The 20498-nt window shown below is 40.6% G+C and overlaps 2 protein-coding genes across 4 annotated transcripts in view; one reads left to right on the top strand and one right to left on the bottom strand.

Annotated features, from left to right (window-relative positions):
- The window catches only part of LOC138959133 (small ribosomal subunit protein eS24-like), a 434279-nt gene that overhangs the window by 52169 nt on the left and 361612 nt on the right, over positions 1 to 20498 (top strand). The window lies entirely within an intron of this gene.
- Positions 1576 to 18886, bottom strand: LOC138959131 (GRB2-related adapter protein-like). Its single transcript, XM_070330492.1, has 5 exons — positions 18569 to 18886; positions 13845 to 13939; positions 13041 to 13184; positions 11578 to 11746; positions 1576 to 2123 (listed from the first exon to the last, which is right to left on the bottom strand). Exons 1-5 carry the CDS (start codon positions 18644 to 18646, stop codon positions 1935 to 1937), a joined length of 675 nt encoding a protein of 224 aa, XP_070186593.1. The 5' UTR covers positions 18647 to 18886; the 3' UTR covers positions 1576 to 1934.

Below are 20498 nucleotides of genomic sequence, written 5' to 3'. Positions count from 1 at the left end.
ATTCCTGCTTGTTTTCGTTTTTTGTTCACAAAATGGCGGCCAAAACGTGGAATGACAGACCCCTGCCATGTTCACAACACATTCCAAACCGACAGCTGCTCTAGAAAGGATAACTGTTATCATTCAACGATAACTTATACTTGGATTAAACTGCACAAAATCTTATTTGGACAACTGACCCTCTCCTGCTCGCGTGCTGCGTCCGATAAAAAACTGGTTACCTTCGAACGCGCGGCGTCACAAATCCGATCCACTGAAGAAAGACAATTTGCCGGCCTGAGCGCCAGGAAGGCAAACACACATTTTAATTTTCAAATCATGGCATCATTATCGATAGATGAAGATATTTGGTCGCGTGAATATACATCCGTGTACCTCGCAACGGTGACTTTCGTATCTGCCGTCACAAACGTTTGCCAGGTTACCCCGATTTTCATTTCTTCGCTCGCGCAGTTGAGCATGGATTGTTCTCGTGCGGCCTCAGTCCGGAAGACGGCAGGGTAAACACACAAATAGTGATGATGTCCCGAGCTTTGTGTACTACATAGAAAAGTTTGTGTACGGCAAAATTGATGACGTGTCACAGAAGCGAGGTAACTCTGTTCGCAGGTTACTTTCACGCGAAATGTCTCTGTGCCACCGCGGTTTCGTCCTGAAAATCAACCGTATCGCATTGATTTTGCGAAAACTGAAAGTGCAGGTAAGTTGCACAAGTTTCCTTAATGCTTACTTCGTAAAATTATTGATGTTAAAGTTGATAGTATGGTTATTTTAGAGCACAGGACTTAAAAATTATCGGGAGCTATGCAGCGACCGGCCATTCTCGAATGGTTTCATTCGTACGCAGGTGACCACAGATAATAGTTCTGCGAAGTTTAGGTGGCACTCTTCGCTGTTTTTTGGCAATACAGTTGCAGAACTGTTTGTGTTGGTATTGTCTCCTTTATAACATTCATTTGTAGCATAATTTGATTGATTGCACCAGTACAGCGTAATACATGCACAAGTATTGGCAATTTGGTGTCGCGTGATTTGCAGGTTACCTCTTTCTGTTTTGATACATTTGAGCAGTAGTTTGCATTTGATTCTAATAATCTGTAGGTATTCCAAGTTACACCCTTTTAAACAATCACTGACCAAAATATCCCTGCCCTGCTGTAAGCAGTTGTGTTGCCACAAAAAGATCAAACTACAAGGTAACCTGCAAACGGTGTCACAAAATTACTGAACCTAACAACACTAAACTGTACATCAAAAATTCTTCAATACATGACAAACTAACAGCAAACACTCTGTTTTCATGGAGTTTACTCAAATTGTTTCACAGAATTAGTTTATAGATATGCTGTGTAAATTTGGTGTCACAAAGTACTGCAGGTTACTCCATTGTGACCCCCACCAGTCAGTCTGCTTTTTTGTCCGAACCATAAAAGTTCCTGACATTTTCTTTTTAGACTCAAATAATACAAGGGCTCCACTTGACAGGAATAGTATTTTCCAGGTTGTAGCTGCATTTTGAAAATTTCAGTAAGTTTCCACTGTTTGGTCACCAATAGCAAAGAACAACTCAAATAACAATAGGAAATTAAATTTATGCATTATAACGTACATTCAGATTGTGTCATTAGTAATATGAATACCCCCTCTTGGAAGGGAGATAACCTCCTAGTACAATACTGAAATTTATAGTGCCAAACAAAACATCATGCTAGGGAAATCTTAGCAATCTTGTTACTCATTTTAGTAAGTGCGATACACAAATAGAAAAAAAGAAAAAATCATGCTAGGAAATTTTAAAGAAATCTTGTTACTCATTTTATCTGGTAAAGATACACAACAACAAAAAAGGAAAAAAAAGAAAAGGAACAAAAGAAATTCAGTGCAGAATTCAACAAATAAACAGGAGAGACACCAAACACTGTGAAATTAGGTCGCTAGTTGATTGCTTTAACATAGTTTTTGGGGAATAGTCCCTGTGCGCCAGTGCCCACAACCTGTCCAGTCCACCAGTTCTCGTCCGTCTTTTCAATAAGTTTGATCCTGTCCCCTCGCCTGAAACGAACCTCCTCTGGTGACTCGGGTGAGAAGTCGTGTTGAGCTTCGTACAATGCTGACGGTTGGTTCTGAAAAAGAGAAGTAATGAGATTCTATATGGCTCCAACAAGGCATAGTGTCATCCAAACATGTCTGGTATTTTAGTGGAAAAATTATCAAAAAATTGAGACGAAGTCAGTCACACACATCAGTTCATATTTCGTTTGACTGGTTTCTTCCCTGAAAAATATAATGTCATGATTGTGGTTAAGAATTTGTATGACTGGTTGGCGTTTAACATAGTTACTGGTTGGCGTTTAACAGAGTTGCTGGTTGTCGTGAAAGTCAGCACAAGTACTTGTAATAAAATAGTAGTTTTGCTAATGAATAGCGTGATCACTGGATAAGGCTCCTCCAGCGCTGCTGGAATGCCAAGTTGACCAGCGTGCTTTAAAGATACCATGACCATTTACCAACCTAAGAAATGACAATTGCATAAAACACATCCAAGCCTTCTCAAACACTGATTGAAAGATTGACAAACATTCATGTTACAGATAAGACAGTTTATAATAAACTATTGCATAAACAGGGGCACAGTTTCTTCTCAATCTCTGTGGAGCTTTGGAAAAGACTAAGGGCCATTAACTCATTCGCTATGTGTCGGAATTGGAATTCCGACAGCTGTGCTTAGCGTTGCTGACACATCGGAAGTTACGATCCGACGGATATCACGAATTTTTAACGGTGTGAACGGCCCCGCTGACCAAGGGAAACAACCCCCGCAATAAACTTCTGCCTGTCTACAGTGGAACCATTCACTGTACACAGTTCCTTCCCTTCAATTGTTGGGAATAATGTTTGAATTTTTTTTTTACCGTGTGCGACCCACGTGTTTTCGACATTTCCAAGATGGCGGATCGTTCTACGACAAGACGCATCAGCTTGAGAAAAGCGCTAGAACTCGTTATGCAGGACGGCTCCGATCTTGACATTAGTGATGATGATAGTGGAGATGGTGTTTCACATTCTGGTGACAGGTTTGTGCCAATGGACGACGATTTTGGTGACAATTCTGACAATGAAAGTGTCGGTCATGACATTGTGTTTGATGCACCCACTGACATAGATAGCGACAATGATGTTGAGCAACCAGATGCTGGCGCTATTCCAGTTATGTTCGACGATGAAAGTGACACTGAATGGATGGAAGACTGGACACGGTCCCTGAAGAATTTTCCCGTGTCAGCCCCCTTTGAGGGTGGCTCGGGCCTAAATCTTCCAGAGGAATTTGAGGCCACGCTCACTCCTCTGGACTTCTATCAACTCCTTGTTACACCGTCTGTAATGAAGCTGTTCAAAAGGGAAACCAACAGGTATGCGAGAACCACGTGCGATGAGAAAAAAGCTGCTGGAGGGCTGCCAGCAAGATATTCAACACCTGGACGCCGGTCAGACTGGATGAGATGAACAAATTTCTGGAAATTTTTAGTGCACATGGGACTGGTCCAGAAACCACAAATAAACGACTACTGGTCGACTCACCCTGCTCTCTCCACCACCAGTGCCAGGGGAACTTGTGTATCACACCTTGTTTCAAGGTGTGGCACACCATGGATAAGTACCATATTTGAATTGGCTGTACACTGTACACTGTGGATGGATAATGCAGGGAGACGGAAGACAATGTGCTAGTGTGTGTGCATGAACAGCCTTCTACAGCTTGCGCCAGTAAGACTTCACGATTCTATATCAAGTTCTCATGTTTGACACTCACCAGTTCAACTCTCATTAACAGTACTTTTTGTTTCTGATTCACCAGCAACACTCTTAACATTTGAAACAGTGCATATCAGCTTGATATTTCTAGAAACAGAACTGCAACAGTGAGTTCAGGGGTGTACCTTAACTTTTTTTGCTACCGGCCAGGGGGGCCGGTAAGTCAAAAATTGAACCGGCCCCCCAAAATCCCAACCGGCCCCCAACCTGCCGGGATTTCTTACAACCGCCCCAGCGGCTCGTCGCGTGCTAACCACATACACAAAAGACGTACATTCATACTTATAATGCATACATGTGGATTTGCACTACTAATAACTACCACAAACACACACAAAACTTGATGACTAAAGTGCTATGTTTTAATATAATGATAATTAACCTTGTTTTTATAAAGAATTTAAAATAAAAGCCGCCACAAAGAAACAAGAAATCAAAACCACATTCACACCCTGTCACACAATCACACACTAAACCTCACTAAAAGTTACCCCCTTTATGTACCCCCTACCACACAATTTACAAAGTAATTTACTATGGAACTCTACTTACCACATAAACACACACTACAAAAGAGTAAATCAGCATTTTTTTAAAATTTAAATTATGTTTTTTGTTGTGTAAAACCAAGTATAAAAAGCTGACTAAAAAAAAAAAATTCTAAGTTGCTTTCTTGTTTTGTTTCTTTTTCTTTATGTCTGTGTTATTAATATTACTGTTAGATCAAGCAGAAGTATAAAAGTTGCATACCAGCCAAATTTACCACAGCTTAAGTCATAAATAATCAAAAGCATTATATTTCATTTCTATTTCCTAATGAAAACAAACAGATGTTCAGATTTCCTGATCCTAGAATTGTTCACAGGTGATCTTTATGCTTTTGATTCAGCAGAGTTGCATCCCTTGTCCTATTGTTGAAGGTCTGTCTTTTCTTCTTTATCACATATAGTGGATCGGGTTTTTTTTTTTAACTTCCTTAGTTGAAGGGACAGCAGTAGTACTGTCACTACTTGTACTAAGTTGGTCAGCAAAGCTGGTGTTAACATATTTTGGAAAATGGTCTCAATGAGTATCCCTGCAGTCAATGACATAATTATACATTTCCCAGAAACTGGATCAGTGGTACATAGCAGGCACATCAAAGAAAAAATACAGAGTGCTAGGGGGAATATGTTTGCTCTGGATGGGCGGTCAGATCAAAGGCAGATGCATTGTAAAAGCTGGTTGGCCTTGAGACCTGGGTCAATGACCTGTACTTGCAATCTGAACACAGCTGCCTGTCGAGACACTGACCTTCTTACTCGGGGTCAATGACCGAGTTTTTATCTGAGAGGAAACTGTTTTACAACATGTGAAAGTCTCTGAAGGATTGGTGAGCGCAGGATAAGATAAGAGAGGGGGTGAAGTGAATAGCGCAAAGAGGGGGGACGGAGGGGGGGGGGGTTAACTATTTTGACTGCTGATGCAATCGCCAGCGGCTCGTGGCACTGGAGGGGTGATAACACGGTCAAGAGAGGCGGAGGGGGGTAGCGGTCTAGCCAATGTGTCTGGCCTTGATTGGTGGTAGTCCTGAGTCCTTCTGAAAGTGGGGGAAGGGGGGGGATGAGTGGGCAGTAGAGAAGTGACAGATTTTGAGATCGCCCGCAGAGATATTTGTTCGCCGGCCGTTCCGATTGACTACGTTGCCTAACGACTTTGTGCTTCAGCGAAATTTGAACTCGCCAGGCGGGCGATTTTAGAGGAATTTCGAACCCGCCCGACGCGATTTGAAGTCGCCGGGGGCGAGCGGGCGAGCGCCAAAACTCACCCCTGAGAGTTACTGGTGTTTCATACAAGAACAAAATACAGGCATAGGAACAGGAAATCATCAAAAAGGAGGAAAATAATGCGGGGGTGCGGGGGCCTGAGGCTGAGGGTTTTTGGCATTTTCCACACCTAAAACGTGCACCAGGAGACACCATAACTTTACAAAACAGTGCACTTGAAGCTGCAGTAATTTCTCACCAATGTGTTCAAAATTTAATCCAATTTACACATTCACAATGACTCACCAACTCTTTATCTGCATGCAGTAACAATCTCCTTGGTGTCACTAAACCATACTTTCAGAACAATTAACATTCAAAAACTATCTACACAAAAAGGTTACCTCAGAATATATATAGTTCATTGGATTGATGATCACTTATGATGAATGTATTCATGAACATAAAGGTATTGAATCCCTCTAACTCCAAGATGTTCATGGGCTCCACAAGGAAAGTTTCACACTGTGATAGTGTTATTAAAATATCAATAAGACTGTCTCTCTGGCGCTGGCTTACACTGAACCCTACACACAAAATATTCAGCCTGTGGCATCAGCCTACAGAATCCAAGTCTCTGGCACTGTCCCTTACACACACAACATATTCATTCTGTGGCTTTAGCCTACAGAATCCAAGTTTTTTGACTTTGCCTTTCGTCAACAAGATCGAAGTCTTCACTCTCTCATCAAGCCAACCAAAATTCCATTTGTTTTTCACACTTGAGTCGATTTCGGCCGCAAGGGCCTTTTCGCTTTACGTAATTCGTCGATGCATGGTAACCAAAAACTGCACGAGCCGTAAATACAAAGAAAGCGCTCGGAAATCTTCGGCAAATTCCGGAACAAGCATAAAACCACTTGCTCGGCTGATTCCGACAGCATTCTTATCATCCTCGGGTTCTACTCGGCAAATTTTGTACAAGCAACATTCAGTCCAAATAAGAATACGCCAATTGAGAATAAACTATCGCCGATGGAAGCTGTTACGCGGATGAAAGTAGAAATGACCCTGGGGCTCATCAAAAAGACGGATTTCCGCCAAAAGGTGGAAGATTCCCTTGCCTGAAAATAGTGTTTTTTGTGTGCTTCAAATTGGATATTTTGCCTGGATATGAAGACAACAAAAGGTATGTATTTTCAAATGTTTCATATATTTTCTTAAAGAGCAAGTTCCAACCTTTGCAAAAATATAAAGGTATGTAAGGTTATCTTGTGCTGTTGATTTTTAATATTTTTTAACAAATGGCTCAAAATCGTGCGTCCGGAGGGAACACAGGGGACAATTTAGACGCGCCCTGAATGAGTTAAACAGTAATATTACCTCCTGAAAAGTGCACAAAAAGATGGCACAAAAAGATAACTTGAGTGTGTTATACTAGTGGTTACTAGTACTAGTAGCCGCATCATAGATAGCGCTGTCTGTCTTCCCGCCAGGCAGTGCTTCTGAAGAGAAGCAGCGCCCTGAAGCGTATTCACTCACTTTGACTTAATTAATGACCATACTGGTGGGGCATTTTCGAGCAAATTGTGCCGTGTGTGTCCAGATCATCGTACAGTAGATTCCCCAGATTCTTCATGTAGCAAAGTGCACTTCGCTACCCTAAACACTCTAATCATCGCATAGCGAAACAGCCTTGTGTACAGTACAAACGGGATAACCCATCCCATAGCAGACGATACGATGATGCGCGCGCACCTTGCCGGCGCAAATTCTAATACAATACCTTTCTTTATATATCTACCTAACTTCTATCTTTCAAAGTCCCTTTTATCTTTGATACGGTCCTAATTATATTTAGGTTTGCATAGAAGTCACTGATTAGGCTGGATGGCTGCATATTATTGTGTTATTTACGATAATGCTTCGAACTGACCAAAGCGTCACTCTGACCTTGACCGGTTTTCATGTATCGTCGAGAGAAATTGATTCTCACAAACTCATCTTTGTCTTTTCAATCATTGTTTTGTCATTTTTGTATCACTATTACATATCCCGTACCTATGTTGCATATGATTTTAGTTTGTTTATAAGGATTTGGTTGTAATGAGTGATGCTTGGTTCCTCTGCAAAGATTGCTAATTTATGCAGACAGGTACTCGCGCAGGAATTTAGCCGATTCCATTTACTTTCGGACTTTACCGCTTCGTACTAAGTCAATGTATAATTTTCCCCCAAGTAACGCATATCATGATGTTTGTCTAGGGTTCTTCTTTTTATCTGTATGATTTATGAGTTTGTCCATTATTCCAGTTTAGAGAGTTTTGTAATTTTCCGCACTGAAGTTGGTTCAGTGCCTTCACTAGGACCATTGTTTTTGCATCCTACTAAATAAATATAAGTTTTTATGAAATGTGATCTATTGCAATAGAAAGCTAAAGGTCGTAGCTTTAATTTGATGTATTGTTTGTTATGATTGGTTATGTATTTGTTTAAATAACGTAGGGTAAAGCAAGTGTAAGAAACACAGATTCCGTGTTTCTGGCCGTATTCAGTCCGATTTTCATCACCGCCGGACGGTGCTTTCTGTGCAGTCCGCGCCGGGGCTATAAGTATAGGCCGGACACCGGCATAAGGATGCATTTCGCTCCTAGCAGCTGAACACGACACTACACTTGCTTTGCTGTCTACGGGTTTCGCCTTCGGCCTCTACGTTTCCTTGCATTGTTTTCTTGAATAAAAAGTTGAAACAAGACGCTTGGACTTGGGCTTCGTGTCTACTACTACCCTTCCACTCCTCCACTACATTTGGCGCTGCGCAGCAGGGTACAGAAGCATCAACTGAAAGAAGACAGTACAGGCAAACATGGCGGACGAGGCAAACACCCCCAACCTGCGGCTCTGCAAGCTGAGGCGTTTCACCGGCGAGGGCGACTGCGCCGAGACTTTCATCCAGGAGGCCAAGCTGATCCTGCAGCTACAGACGGTCCCTGCACTTGCTGCAGCGGCATGGATCCTTGGAGCGCTGGACGGAAGGGCTCGACAGGAGGTCATCAGGCGACCAGCAGCGGAGGTCAACACGCCAGCCAAAATTTACTCCATCTTGGAGCAGACGTGGGGCGACCAGCGAGATAGTGTCGCGCTGGCTGCCGCCTTCCACAGACGACAACAGGGTCTCGGCGAGTCCGTTAGCGAGTACGCCAGCCACCTACGCGCTGCGTGGGCCAAGACCAAAGCTGCCGAGGCCAACACACTGAACGACAATACGCTGCTCAAGACCTTCGCCACAGGACTCCACCCACAATCCCTGAAGCGTGACATGTGCCGCTTCCTGCGAGAAAAGCCGCCGCCACCTTCGACGAAGTGTTATTTTGCGGTTGTGTGACCTTGATGGAACTGTGTGGTGCCCATTTGGTGAGTGTGACTATAGCCCTTATTCAACGGACTGTGTATGACGGTGTAGAGAGCCTACAGGACTCAGCCAGTGTATATACTGTACTCGAGTGGCTGTAGCGCGTGCAATCCCATTCTTAGCTAGTGTGACACGTCATATCGGACTTGACGGATACAGACTTGGGCTGGTGACGTTAGCCATGTGGTCAGTATTACATAAGACTTTCCTCGGTGTTCGCGGCAGTGAAGTGACGCAAGTGTTGCGTCCACGAAGAGACTCGCAGGTGTGTTTACTGCCGGGTGTTTTGTTGCCGTTTAATTTGTTGATGTTTGATAATGTTCATTTTCATGTATGCTATGCCATGTTTCTTGCATTGGTATGATTGATATTGATTGTTGCGATTATTTGTCATGATGCTTTGAGTGGAATGTGTTGGCGGATGTTTGCGCTTATTGAAAGATTTTTTTTTTTGGCACAAGCAGATACTACAAATCTGATGGTAATTGCCACCTAGGGTTGAAAGTAATTTAGTGAATACTTGCTGACCTTCAAATAAGGCCCTGTATCATCACTTTCTTAATTGCTCTCTTAAGCGTAAACTAAGTTATGATTTACCTTGTTACCTTTAAATAGGCTTGGTACAGATCATTTGTAATGTTGGATGTCATTGCATTGTGTCAGGTGTATTGTACATGATGTATCATTTTAACAGTGTCAGGTAACTACGTCATTCATTAGTGAATCTGTCCATTTTGTAACTGTTACGTTTTTCACCTAAAATACGTCTTAAACACAGCCTTTACTGTAAAGCCGTGAGCGAGAGTTTTTGTGAGTGTTGAGCTTGTGCATACAAGAGCGCACATTGAAAGAGAAACCCTATATTATCAACTAAACGGGTTGGTGGGGATGAAGGTTGCATTTTTGTATGGTTTTGTGTTACTTTTTCTCAGTGGAGAAAATTGACTGTCAAGATGATTGAACCATATGTCTAAGTCATCTCATTCCCATTTTGTATTGCCATGGTTTGATAATTGTAGCAATGTTTTCCCATGAAATTCCTGATTGTTTGCACTTTTATGTTTTTGACGCAGTACTTTGATCATATGTGAGACACTTTGTAAAATGCAGGCCTCACTTTTGATTTAGCAAAGCTGGTACTGATCACGAGAACATGTTTTTGTAACTGTCGATTTTCTCAGTGACATATGTGAAAGTCATAGGCAAAGTTTTCGCAATTTTTCTCTTTTTGGATAATCTAAGATGGTTTGATAAATTCAGCCCTTAGGCTTTCCTGTTTTTCTTAAAATCAGCGCGGCCGCTGATATGTAAAAGAGTTGGGGGGGATGTAGCAAAGTGCACTTCGCTACCCTAAACACTCTAATCATCGCATAGCGAAACAGCCTTGTGTACAGTACAAACGGGATAACCCATCCCATAGCAGACGATACGATGATGCGCGCGCACCTTGCCGGCGCAAATTCTAATACAATACCTTTCTTTATATATCTACCTAACTTCTATCTTTCAAAGTCCCTTTTATCTTTGATACGGTCCTAATTATATTTAGGTTTGCATAGAAGTCACTGATTAGGCTGGATGGCTGCATATTATTGTGTTATTTACGATAATGCTTCGAACTGACCAAAGCGTCACTCTGACCTTGACCGGTTTTCATGTATCGTCGAGAGAAATTGATTCTCACAAACTCATCTTTGTCTTTTCAATCATTGTTTTGTCATTTTTGTATCACTATTACATATCCCGTACCTATGTTGCATATGATTTTAGTTTGTTTATAAGGATTTGGTTGTAATGAGTGATGCTTGGTTCCTCTGCAAAGATTGCTAATTTATGCAGACAGGTACTCGCGCAGGAATTTAGCCGATTCCATTTACTTTCGGACTTTACCGCTTCGTACTAAGTCAATGTATAATTTTCCCCCAAGTAACGCATATCATGATGTTTGTCTAGGGTTCTTCTTTTTATCTGTATGATTTATGAGTTTGTCCATTATTCCAGTTTAGAGAGTTTTGTAATTTTCCGCACTGAAGTTGGTTCAGTGCCTTCACTAGGACCATTGTTTTTGCATCCTACTAAATAAATATAAGTTTTTATGTGATCTATTGCAATAGAAAGCTAAAGGTCGTAGCTTTAATTTGATGTATTGTTTGTTATGATTGGTTATGTATTTGTTTAAATAACGTAGGGTAAAGCAAGTGTAAGAAACACAGATTCCGTGTTTCTGGCCGTATTCAGTCCGATTTTCATCACCGCCGGACGGTGCTTTCTGTGCAGTCCGCGCCGGGGCTATAAGTATAGGCCGGACACCGGCATAAGGATGCATTCGCTCCTAGCAGCTGAACACAACACTACACTTGCTTTGCTGTCTACGGGTTTCGCCTTCGGCCTCTACGTTTCCTTGCATTGTTTTCTTGAATAAAAAGTTGAAACAAGACGCTTGGACTTGGGCTTCGTGTCTACGGCTACCCCTTCCACTCCTCCACTACATTCAGATTGGTCAAATTCGACAGAAACTGCCCCCAAACAGTCAGATCAATAGTATCCCTTATGACAGAAGTTCCAATGTATTGGTTGCTTTTCACAAAGTAAACCAGCAATACAAACCTCTTGTAAGTCTCTGAGCAAAATGGTGACACGAGGTTCGCGGGCAATGGACACACTACGGTGATGGTCAATGAGCTTGTTGATGGAGGTGAAGACTGTGTTTGGCCACAGGTAGTAGTTTCCGTCAGCGTTGGAGAGGATCTTGAAGTGCTGCGGGCAGCTGCCGTGTCTGAAAGGTAAGACCAAAAAGAGGTTAAAGTCAGCCGCACTAAACACTCTGTGTGAAAGTTATCTCATACTGCAACAGTAAATGCATGTTTACTTGAGCACCTAGTACTCACCGGCATCTTTCATGCAAGATTCATCGATGATTTTGAGATGTCTATTATTTGTATCATAAGTGTTGACCACTGGGTCGACGTACTGTAAATGTAACATTTTGTTTTGTCAACAATTAAACGTTCCGATAACCTACAATTCTCAAAGGGCGGGGATATAGCTCAGTCGGTAGCGCGCTGGATTTGTATCCAGTTGGCCGCTGTCAGCGTGAGTTTGTCCCCACGTTCGGCGAGAGATTTATTTCTCAGAGTCAACTTTGTGTGCAGACTCTCATCGGTGTCCGAACACCCCCGTGTGTACACGCAAACACAAGACCAAGTGCGCACGAAAAAGATCCTGTAATCCATGTCAGAGTTCGGTGGGTTATAGAAACACGAAAATACCCAGCATGCTTTCCCCGAAAGCGGCGTATGGCTGCCTAAATGGCGGGGTAAAAACGGTCATACACGTAAAATTCCACTCGTGCAAAAAAACACGTAGTGTACCTTGGAGTTTCAGCCCACGAATGCAGAAGAAGAAGACCTACAATTCTGTTTTTTGATTTAGGACCTGGTCCACTAACAAAAGGCTTTTGAAAGAAAAAAATCAAACGTTTCCTGGTTTAAGTAAAATGGTTCTTTCACTCAAATATCTACCTGAAGGCAATAAATATACTAATATGAATAAATACATTGTTTTTAAAGTAAAAGTAAAGCTAAAACTGAAAGCACACATTCTCACACCACGTTTCAGAATTGAGTAGTGTTAATAAGGATTAATTTTGCAGATGTGAAAAAATACTCAAGACTAAATTGGATACATCTTAAATCAATATCAATATAATGCAGACCTAGGAACCCCTGTTTTGCACTAGGAGTATTCTCAAACAAACTTGGTGTACTTTCAGAAAAATTGAGCGTACTACACATAACATTTGAACATCCATGATTCAAACATGCTTCACACATGTCTGTCGCACCGTTAATAAAGTTTACCAATACATTTAAACAAATGCTTCTTTCAATGATTGCCTCCCTTCTCAGAAGCCCCCCCCCCCCATAAGCTTAGAATTCAATATCTCTGTAATTTTGACATGGGCTATTACATGTGACAGACCTGCATACAAATCGCATCAACGCACTTCACAGGAAATTCACCATTTTACCTCTAGGGGATTTTTAAAATTTTATATCTGATACACTTACTTGACTGACAATGAGAACTGGTTTCTGTCGGATTCACAATCTCTGACCACAAAAGTGCCGTCCTGGTATACATGGTGTCCTGAAGCATCTGTGCGCATCAAGAATGCTTCAGCTTCTGTTCGAGACATCTTGCCTTTGTACCAACTGGAAAAAAGAGTAAATATATAAATGTTAATGATCATGCATGGTACTAAGGTGAAAGAGGTTTTCCCTGAATGTTTTCTGTATAGATTGTTTCGCTATTGAACATTGGCCTTGTATTTGAATTTCTGGCATTGTCCTGAAGTAATTACATGTATACATGCACTACAAAATGAAAGCTCTTGGATTTTTATTTTCCCTGATTTTGCAGAGATGTACCATGCCTGAGTGATACAAACACATGCATACATGGTTGTTCCGTCTATTACCCTCAACCCTTCCAGACTTCAAAGACACCACATGTTTTGCTCCACAAGGGCAAACAGTGTCGAAATTAAATGTGAAATGGTGTAAATTTGTACAAACATGTGAACATTTGCCTTGTTCATGACATAGGTTTAATTTTAAAGTAAGCAGTAAGTTCTTTTAATTTAAAAGTTTAAACTTTAATTCAAAAGTCAAAGCAGTAACTGAACCTAGCTAATTTGTGAGTTACAGCCAATTAAAAACTATGAAAAATACCTAGAGAGTCACTATCTCTCAGTCTCAGTCCATCGCGTATACAATTATTTTTGGCGATCGCTCATTCCAACTTTACCCATGCCCATTGCTCTTGTCAGCATCAAGCTCAATGAAGGGTTGATTTTAGTTCTATTTTCTTACTCATGACGTTCCATCTGGACGTAGGTTGAAGGGATATGGCCTTTTCTTCCTCCTAACTCCGCCTGGTACCAGTTTGTGTCTTCCATATTCTTCACCTGCACAAAGAACAAACACATCCCATGACCATGATGATGAAATAAAAACATGCCTCTGAATCTTCTCCCGATGTCCCATTTTGCACTATGTGTAGTACACGCGAGGGAGAAGGGGATGGGAAGGGGCAGGGGGGGTAGGAGGGAGAGAGAGAGAGAGAGAGAAAGTGTGTGCATGTGTGTGTCTGTGCGTGTGTTTGTGTGTGACGGACACCGAAGCATGCATGTGAGTCATTGCCATTGGGACAAATCTTTTTTCAAGTTTGAAAAAGCGGTACAACAATTTGCCAGAAACAAAACATTTCCGCCTTATCTTGCTCATTAAATTGACCAACACCTGTGTTCTTTCTAACTCTTGGTACCTTTTTCAGTCACATTCGTCCCACCAGGAAGATGTGAAGTGCAATAATTCACCCCAAAGTATTTTCCTGTCACTTGTAAGGGCCAATCACTCAATCAGAAGATTGTTTTTAATTACTTTACACTTACAGAGGCTACACCCATCTTTTCTGCTAATAAATCAATGTTAATGGCAAGCTGCAAACTTCATTGGTGTGTGATTAAATGCCCTGGGTGTGTTTGTATCTAACTGATGCACTGCGAAAAAGTTAATACAAATCATGTAGATTTTTTTCATTTTGTCAACTTGTTATGCATGCCACAATCACTTACAGTTACAGTTCATTTTAAACTGTGCTTGTCTAACACTAACAGTTAATAATAGTTCATGTAATATATTTGTGCGTGTTTACTGATTTGTCATCAGCACATGTTTGACCTATGTGAGTCGGCACGTTTACTCATTTCCTGTTCATAAGTATATGCCACAGTACATGTACCAGTAATATTTCAAACCAGTGTCTTACTAACTTCACTCTTACAAAGAAATGCATACAAATTATATTCTCATTTAAAGTCAATTACGAGTGAGGTATTAATAGCACGTAATCTCTTTTGTTTAATAATATATACATGTGCATTTTTGTGAACACATATGGGTCATTCTCAGAAATGGTGGTACAGTGAGAGTGAGAGGGGTGACACATTTGAAATCATGAAAAAGTAAATTAAAATTATTTCTACCACGACTTTTTTCATCTGAATCTATTCCTGAGACATTAAAGAATTGTTGTATGTCAATAAAAATGGTTTCTATACGTTGGTGTTGTTTTTGTGTGCTTTTCAATTGCGAAGTTCGGCCGTTTCCGGATCGCCGAAGCGTTACACGACTTTCGTGATCAACAATATGTTCAGTCTCATGGCTAAATGCAAACATGCAAACACCAACAAATTACTGCAATCGACAGTCAGGAGTTCAGTATTGGACGTAGCAACACATCTTTGCAAAAACTTATGCTGAATTTGAAGTTACGGGCTTCGAACAAAAAATTATAAATGTCGTAACGCTTCGTATCCAAACTCGACGCGCGAACATCGGACAGCAATGTGCTCCATGACTTTGCCACATCACGGCTATTTTTAGCTCTTTGGCGCACAGGAAGTTCGAACAAGAAAATAGTCCTTTGAATCACAGCCAAATATTCACAGAAAACACCAGAATCATATCATTTGCTGAAACTCATGGCGTCGTTTCCTGACCTACGTTACGACTGAAGATGGTTTTTACTTAATTGTCGAGCCTGCAAAGCTTTGTCACAAACTTACACACCGCGGATGGCGACAATGTAGTGTCGGAAGGATATCGAGTGCAAACAGTCTCTCAAAGCGGTTCAAGCATTTCGTTTCTGTGTTACGACATTCACCTTAGTTTTGTTCCAAATGTCATTTTTTTTACCAATATTAGTTGAAGTCCTTACCTTTCATAACTAGAATGTGTTGGGTAGAACACAAAAATACTGCAGAACTGATAAAAAAATGCACAAAGGATTGCAGGCTTAGGTGGTTTAAAGTTGGAATTTGGTTTCCATGTTACAACATTCATCAGGCCAAAAAAAAAAAAAGGTCTGTTTACGGTAACATAGGCCCAAAAAATAGGGTCGGTAGGTCGGGATTTTTTTTATTTTTTTTCTCCAAAAAGCCATATTTTTACGTTATTTTGCCAAAAAAAAAACAAGATTTTTTTTCCCCTCCCAAATGCCAAAAAAAAGTCTAGGGTCGCGCGAAAAAAATAGGGTCGGTCGGGTTACCGTAAACAGACCTATTTTTTTTTGTGGCCTAAAACGTCTCTTATTCAGCAACCAATTACTCTTTTTGTCTAATTTTTGCATTATTATGTATAGCAAACAATAGACTTCATAGTAAAAACAATTATTTTGTATTTCTTGACACTTTATTTTTTACTTTGTATGTAACACTTTGTACCACCATTTCTGAGAATGACCCATATATATGAACATTTGACATAAATTTTAGCAATCGCAAAAGAACTTGAAAGATATTTAGTCAAGACTGTTGGCAGTGTTGCTCAGTCTCTCTTGAGAAAAGATAAGTGTGATGAACTAAAGTAGGAAAAGTCTTGAATTTGTCTGGATGGGCAGGGAAAGTGGGTTTTTTAATAGCAGATGTTTGGAAAACTCAGTCCGGATTGTCAAGCGCTGTGGAAGAGTTGCGCCCCTGACAGTGAGGCAAACAACCCGCCACCGCCCAGTAAAGACTAGTTCTGCAGTTGCAAGCGCAGCGAAATAACTACCTCCAATGCATATATGTTATGCAGTGTCCCCTTTTCCCCATGCCCCAGCATGAAATAAGTTTAGCAGATCTACCAAAATGAAAATGACGGCAGAATTTTCAGCACTTCAAAGAAGTTTTGGCATTTTTCTGACACCAAACTGCATCCCTGTCTGCATGTATTGCCATTAGTTTACGTTACACAGGCTGGAGAATTACATTTAATCAATTTAATGCAATTCCACCGTCTCTCCTGGCAGTTAAAAAGAAATCGCACAGCATAGAATTTAAAATTAGAATGCTCTTTAATCAGGAGTATACACACAACAATGTCAAACTATGACAAATTAAGACTCTGACAAAATAAAGTGGACTTTGAAGTCAATTTGAAAAAAAAATGGCACAATTATTTTCCCCAAAAGGAAATTTGTCTACAGACCCGATTGTTTTTTCTTGTTATAATGTTGAGACATTTGGGCTGATTTCATCTGAAAATCAATTATCAAAAGAGAGTTCTCCAGGCTATCTTCTTTTAAAAATTATTTTCATTCAAGTATGCCTGCTGTTTCAAATGTCTTCACAACCTGATTTATCGATTCAAACTTTAAAAATAAATCCAAACGTAATTGTAATCAGCTCAGCCTTCGATCATTACTACATTAACTGATTAGGTCAAAATGTGATCAAGTCACAATAAAGGAACTAGACAGAAACTGCGAGTGAGTGTGAAGTGGGTTTAGGATAGGGCAAGGTTAGAGTGGGAGATCATTCAGTTACCACAGTTGACGTTACATTACCACAGTCGACGTGTCCAAATTGAAGACTCTTCATAAGAAGAACATTTATATAGCGCTAAATCAAAAACTTTCGTTAAAAAGGCTTGCTCTAAGCGCTTGACATCTAAACTAAAACGTCATTCACACTCTTTACAATGATGTACAAGAACTTCATGTCACACTCTTTCATTCAGAATAGCACCATTCACACAGTTGTTATTCTGTACAAAACAATAAGTTAGTCATACGGAACATCGATCTCTTCCAAAACCACGTCAAAGCGTGACGAATAGCGTGACGTGTTACTACTGTTAGTTCTAAAAATTCTTCCTTGGGAAAAAGCGCAAAAGTGTTTTCAGAAAAGCGTTTGTCTCTGCGACTTGGGCATCATGAGCAGTGGAAAATCAGGTCCAAGCCAGATAGTTTGACACGACCTCCTTTACATGCAGGGTTTAGCCTGGGAGAAAAAGGCAATGGGACATTTGTCCCACTCAACCAAATTCTGATGGGACATAGTCGAAGGCAAGAAGCCCCAAAGAGGCCTGTACGCGTTTTGACCAAAGATGCAACAGGGTGCAATATGGTGCCATCTGAGAATTAGCCGCTATATCGTGTTATCTGTGTGTGTGTATGTCTGTGTGTAATTCGATGTAAAGTGTACATTTGGTGGCGCAGTGGTACGTAATCTCAATGCGCCCTTTGACGCACTGAAGGGAATTAATTGTGATGGGACATTTTCAGATTTAATGCGCCAATGGCGCAGGGCGCACTAGTAAATGAAACCCTGTACATGATATCACCACGTGTGAGTTGAACGATATTGTGAATGTCATTGTTATATCATGGGTCTTCTCTCTTAGGCATACATAAACTGATCATGAAGGATAAAGTACAAAATGAAATAATTGATAAACACTCTGCCAACTTATTAGTACACAAAGATATTAAAAACTTGCAAAAACTCGTTTTTGTTTTGTGTTATTTCGTTCTACGGGTTCTACGGTGAACATCAGTTAGTCTTATGATAGGTTTTCAGTCTCACTTTAACTCATCCGGTCTCACTTCTTGCTTCAGTCTTAGACTCTTACTCTTACTCTTAGTCTTATTCTCAACCAGGAAGTCGGATAGAATGAAATATTGGCTGAGAGTTAGTCGTATACTCGCTCAACCGCCAAACAATTGATCAAATAATAATAGAATGAAACAGAGGAACTTCGCGTCAATTTACCTTCAATGTGTCTCCTTGTCTGAAGGAAAGCTCGTCCTCTTGCGAGGCATCGAAGGCATACAGCGCTCTGGCCTCCATCTTGGCTGCTGGTCTGTAATCAAAACAGTATTCGTACGCGCTCCTGCCGAAAATAATAACTTGTGGGTCTTCGTGTCTGTTGTCTTATCTCAAGCCAAAAACTCTGGAATCACCGCTTTAAAATATTCTCATAAAATATTCTCATACACGTGTCAACATCAGCAAATAGATCTGTCAAGAAAAGTCTGTATGGATCTATCGGTCAACGTGAACGCGGAAGCTGATTTGTGTTGTGCTTCCGGTTGACTGGGAACGCTCGATTACCACAGCGCGGCGTGCTGTGTGCTCGGCCACGGTCAAACTTGTGTCCTTTTCCGAGTCAAGTGATTTGCGGGGGGCTTTTCGTTTTCGTATGTGTTTGTTGTTCCGTATGATCATTATTCAAGTTAAACCATAAACGAACCGATCCCTGTATAAAGATATTTTGATTTTTAAATTATTTTTATTTAAGGTTTGCGCTTATCATTAAAAGTGATATTTGAATGAATTATGGGTCAAATAGATTTGCCCAAGAAACATGTATCTAAAAGTTATGTGTGTTGTATGCATGTGTGTTTACAGTTTCATGTAAAGACAGATTTTAGTGAATCAACATTTGGAATCATCCTTGTGTTACCTGAAGCAGAATGCTTCTTGTCTAATTACCTGGTCTTGAGTAATTTTTTTTTAAAAGTGGAGAGTGAGTGGGTATAAGGGTTGGCTATCAAATGTGGTTCAATTGTTTGCAGTGCCAACAGACTGATACTCTCTTTTCAATCGGACTATATTCGTTCTTGTTTTAGCTGCATTGTTGTTCTTCTCTTCATTGTTATTGCTGCTCATCTGTTTGACTCTTTCTCCAAGTCTCCTGCCAATTCTCTCAAAGCCAAGACACACACTTGAACACAAAGATATGATTATGGAGCCATTTACTTTGCTTAGAGAAATGAAAAGTTAATCAAAAACAATTTCATGTCAAGTTCGTAGCCAATAACTTAAAAAAAAGACATTTACATTTTATGTCCACATTCACTTCAAATTGCTCAGCGAAAAAAAAAAAGTTGCACTTGATCACAATGCATATATATATATTGTGAAATGTAACTATTGTGAAAACTGTTATAAACCATTGAACAAAAAAACAAAGAGTAATGATACTCTACTTCAGGTAATCAAAGCAATCTACATAACATCCTGATGTGAACAATGTTTCACAGATAAAATGATAGCTCATGTTTCAGCTATAGTGATGCCTAGTTTTAATTTGTAAAACAAGCACTTCACAAAAGCAAACCGTACTAAATAAAATGTAAACATATTATCCTATACTGTAAAATATCATTCTTTGCTTGTGTGGTGTGTATACGAATGTGAGCATGCATTCATCTATGCATGCGTTCATTTTGTAGTTTCAGACATTTACCATTTACACTGACAGTAATGCACTCTGCAATCTCACATATATTTGACAGTGGTGATAAAAGCAAGGACCACCCCCCGCGGGTTAGGGGGAAGAATTTACCCGCTCCCCAGCATGTCGTAAGAGGCGACTAACGGATTCTGTTTCTCCTTTTACCCTTGTTAAGTGTTTCTTGTATGGACTGGGTGGCCGAGTGGTAACGCACTTGCGCTCGGAAGCGAGAGGTTGCGAGTTCGACCCTGGGTCAGGGCGTTAGCAATTTTCTCCCCCCTTTCCTAACCTAGGTGGTGGGTTCAAGTGCTAGTCTTTCGGATGAGACGAAAAACCGAGGTCCCTTCGTGTACACTACATTGGGGTGTGCACGTTAAAGATCCCACGATTGACAAAAGGGTCTTTCCTGGCAAAATTGTATAGGCATAGATAAAAAAATGTCCACCAAAATACCCGTGTGAC

The sequence above is a fragment of the Littorina saxatilis genome, linkage group LG2 (assembly GCF_037325665.1).
Source record: "Littorina saxatilis isolate snail1 linkage group LG2, US_GU_Lsax_2.0, whole genome shotgun sequence".
Classification (NCBI taxonomy): domain Eukaryota; kingdom Metazoa; phylum Mollusca; class Gastropoda; order Littorinimorpha; family Littorinidae; genus Littorina; species Littorina saxatilis.
The sequence above is the reverse complement of the archived record's forward strand: the minus strand, read 5'-3'. Positions and strand labels throughout refer to the sequence as shown.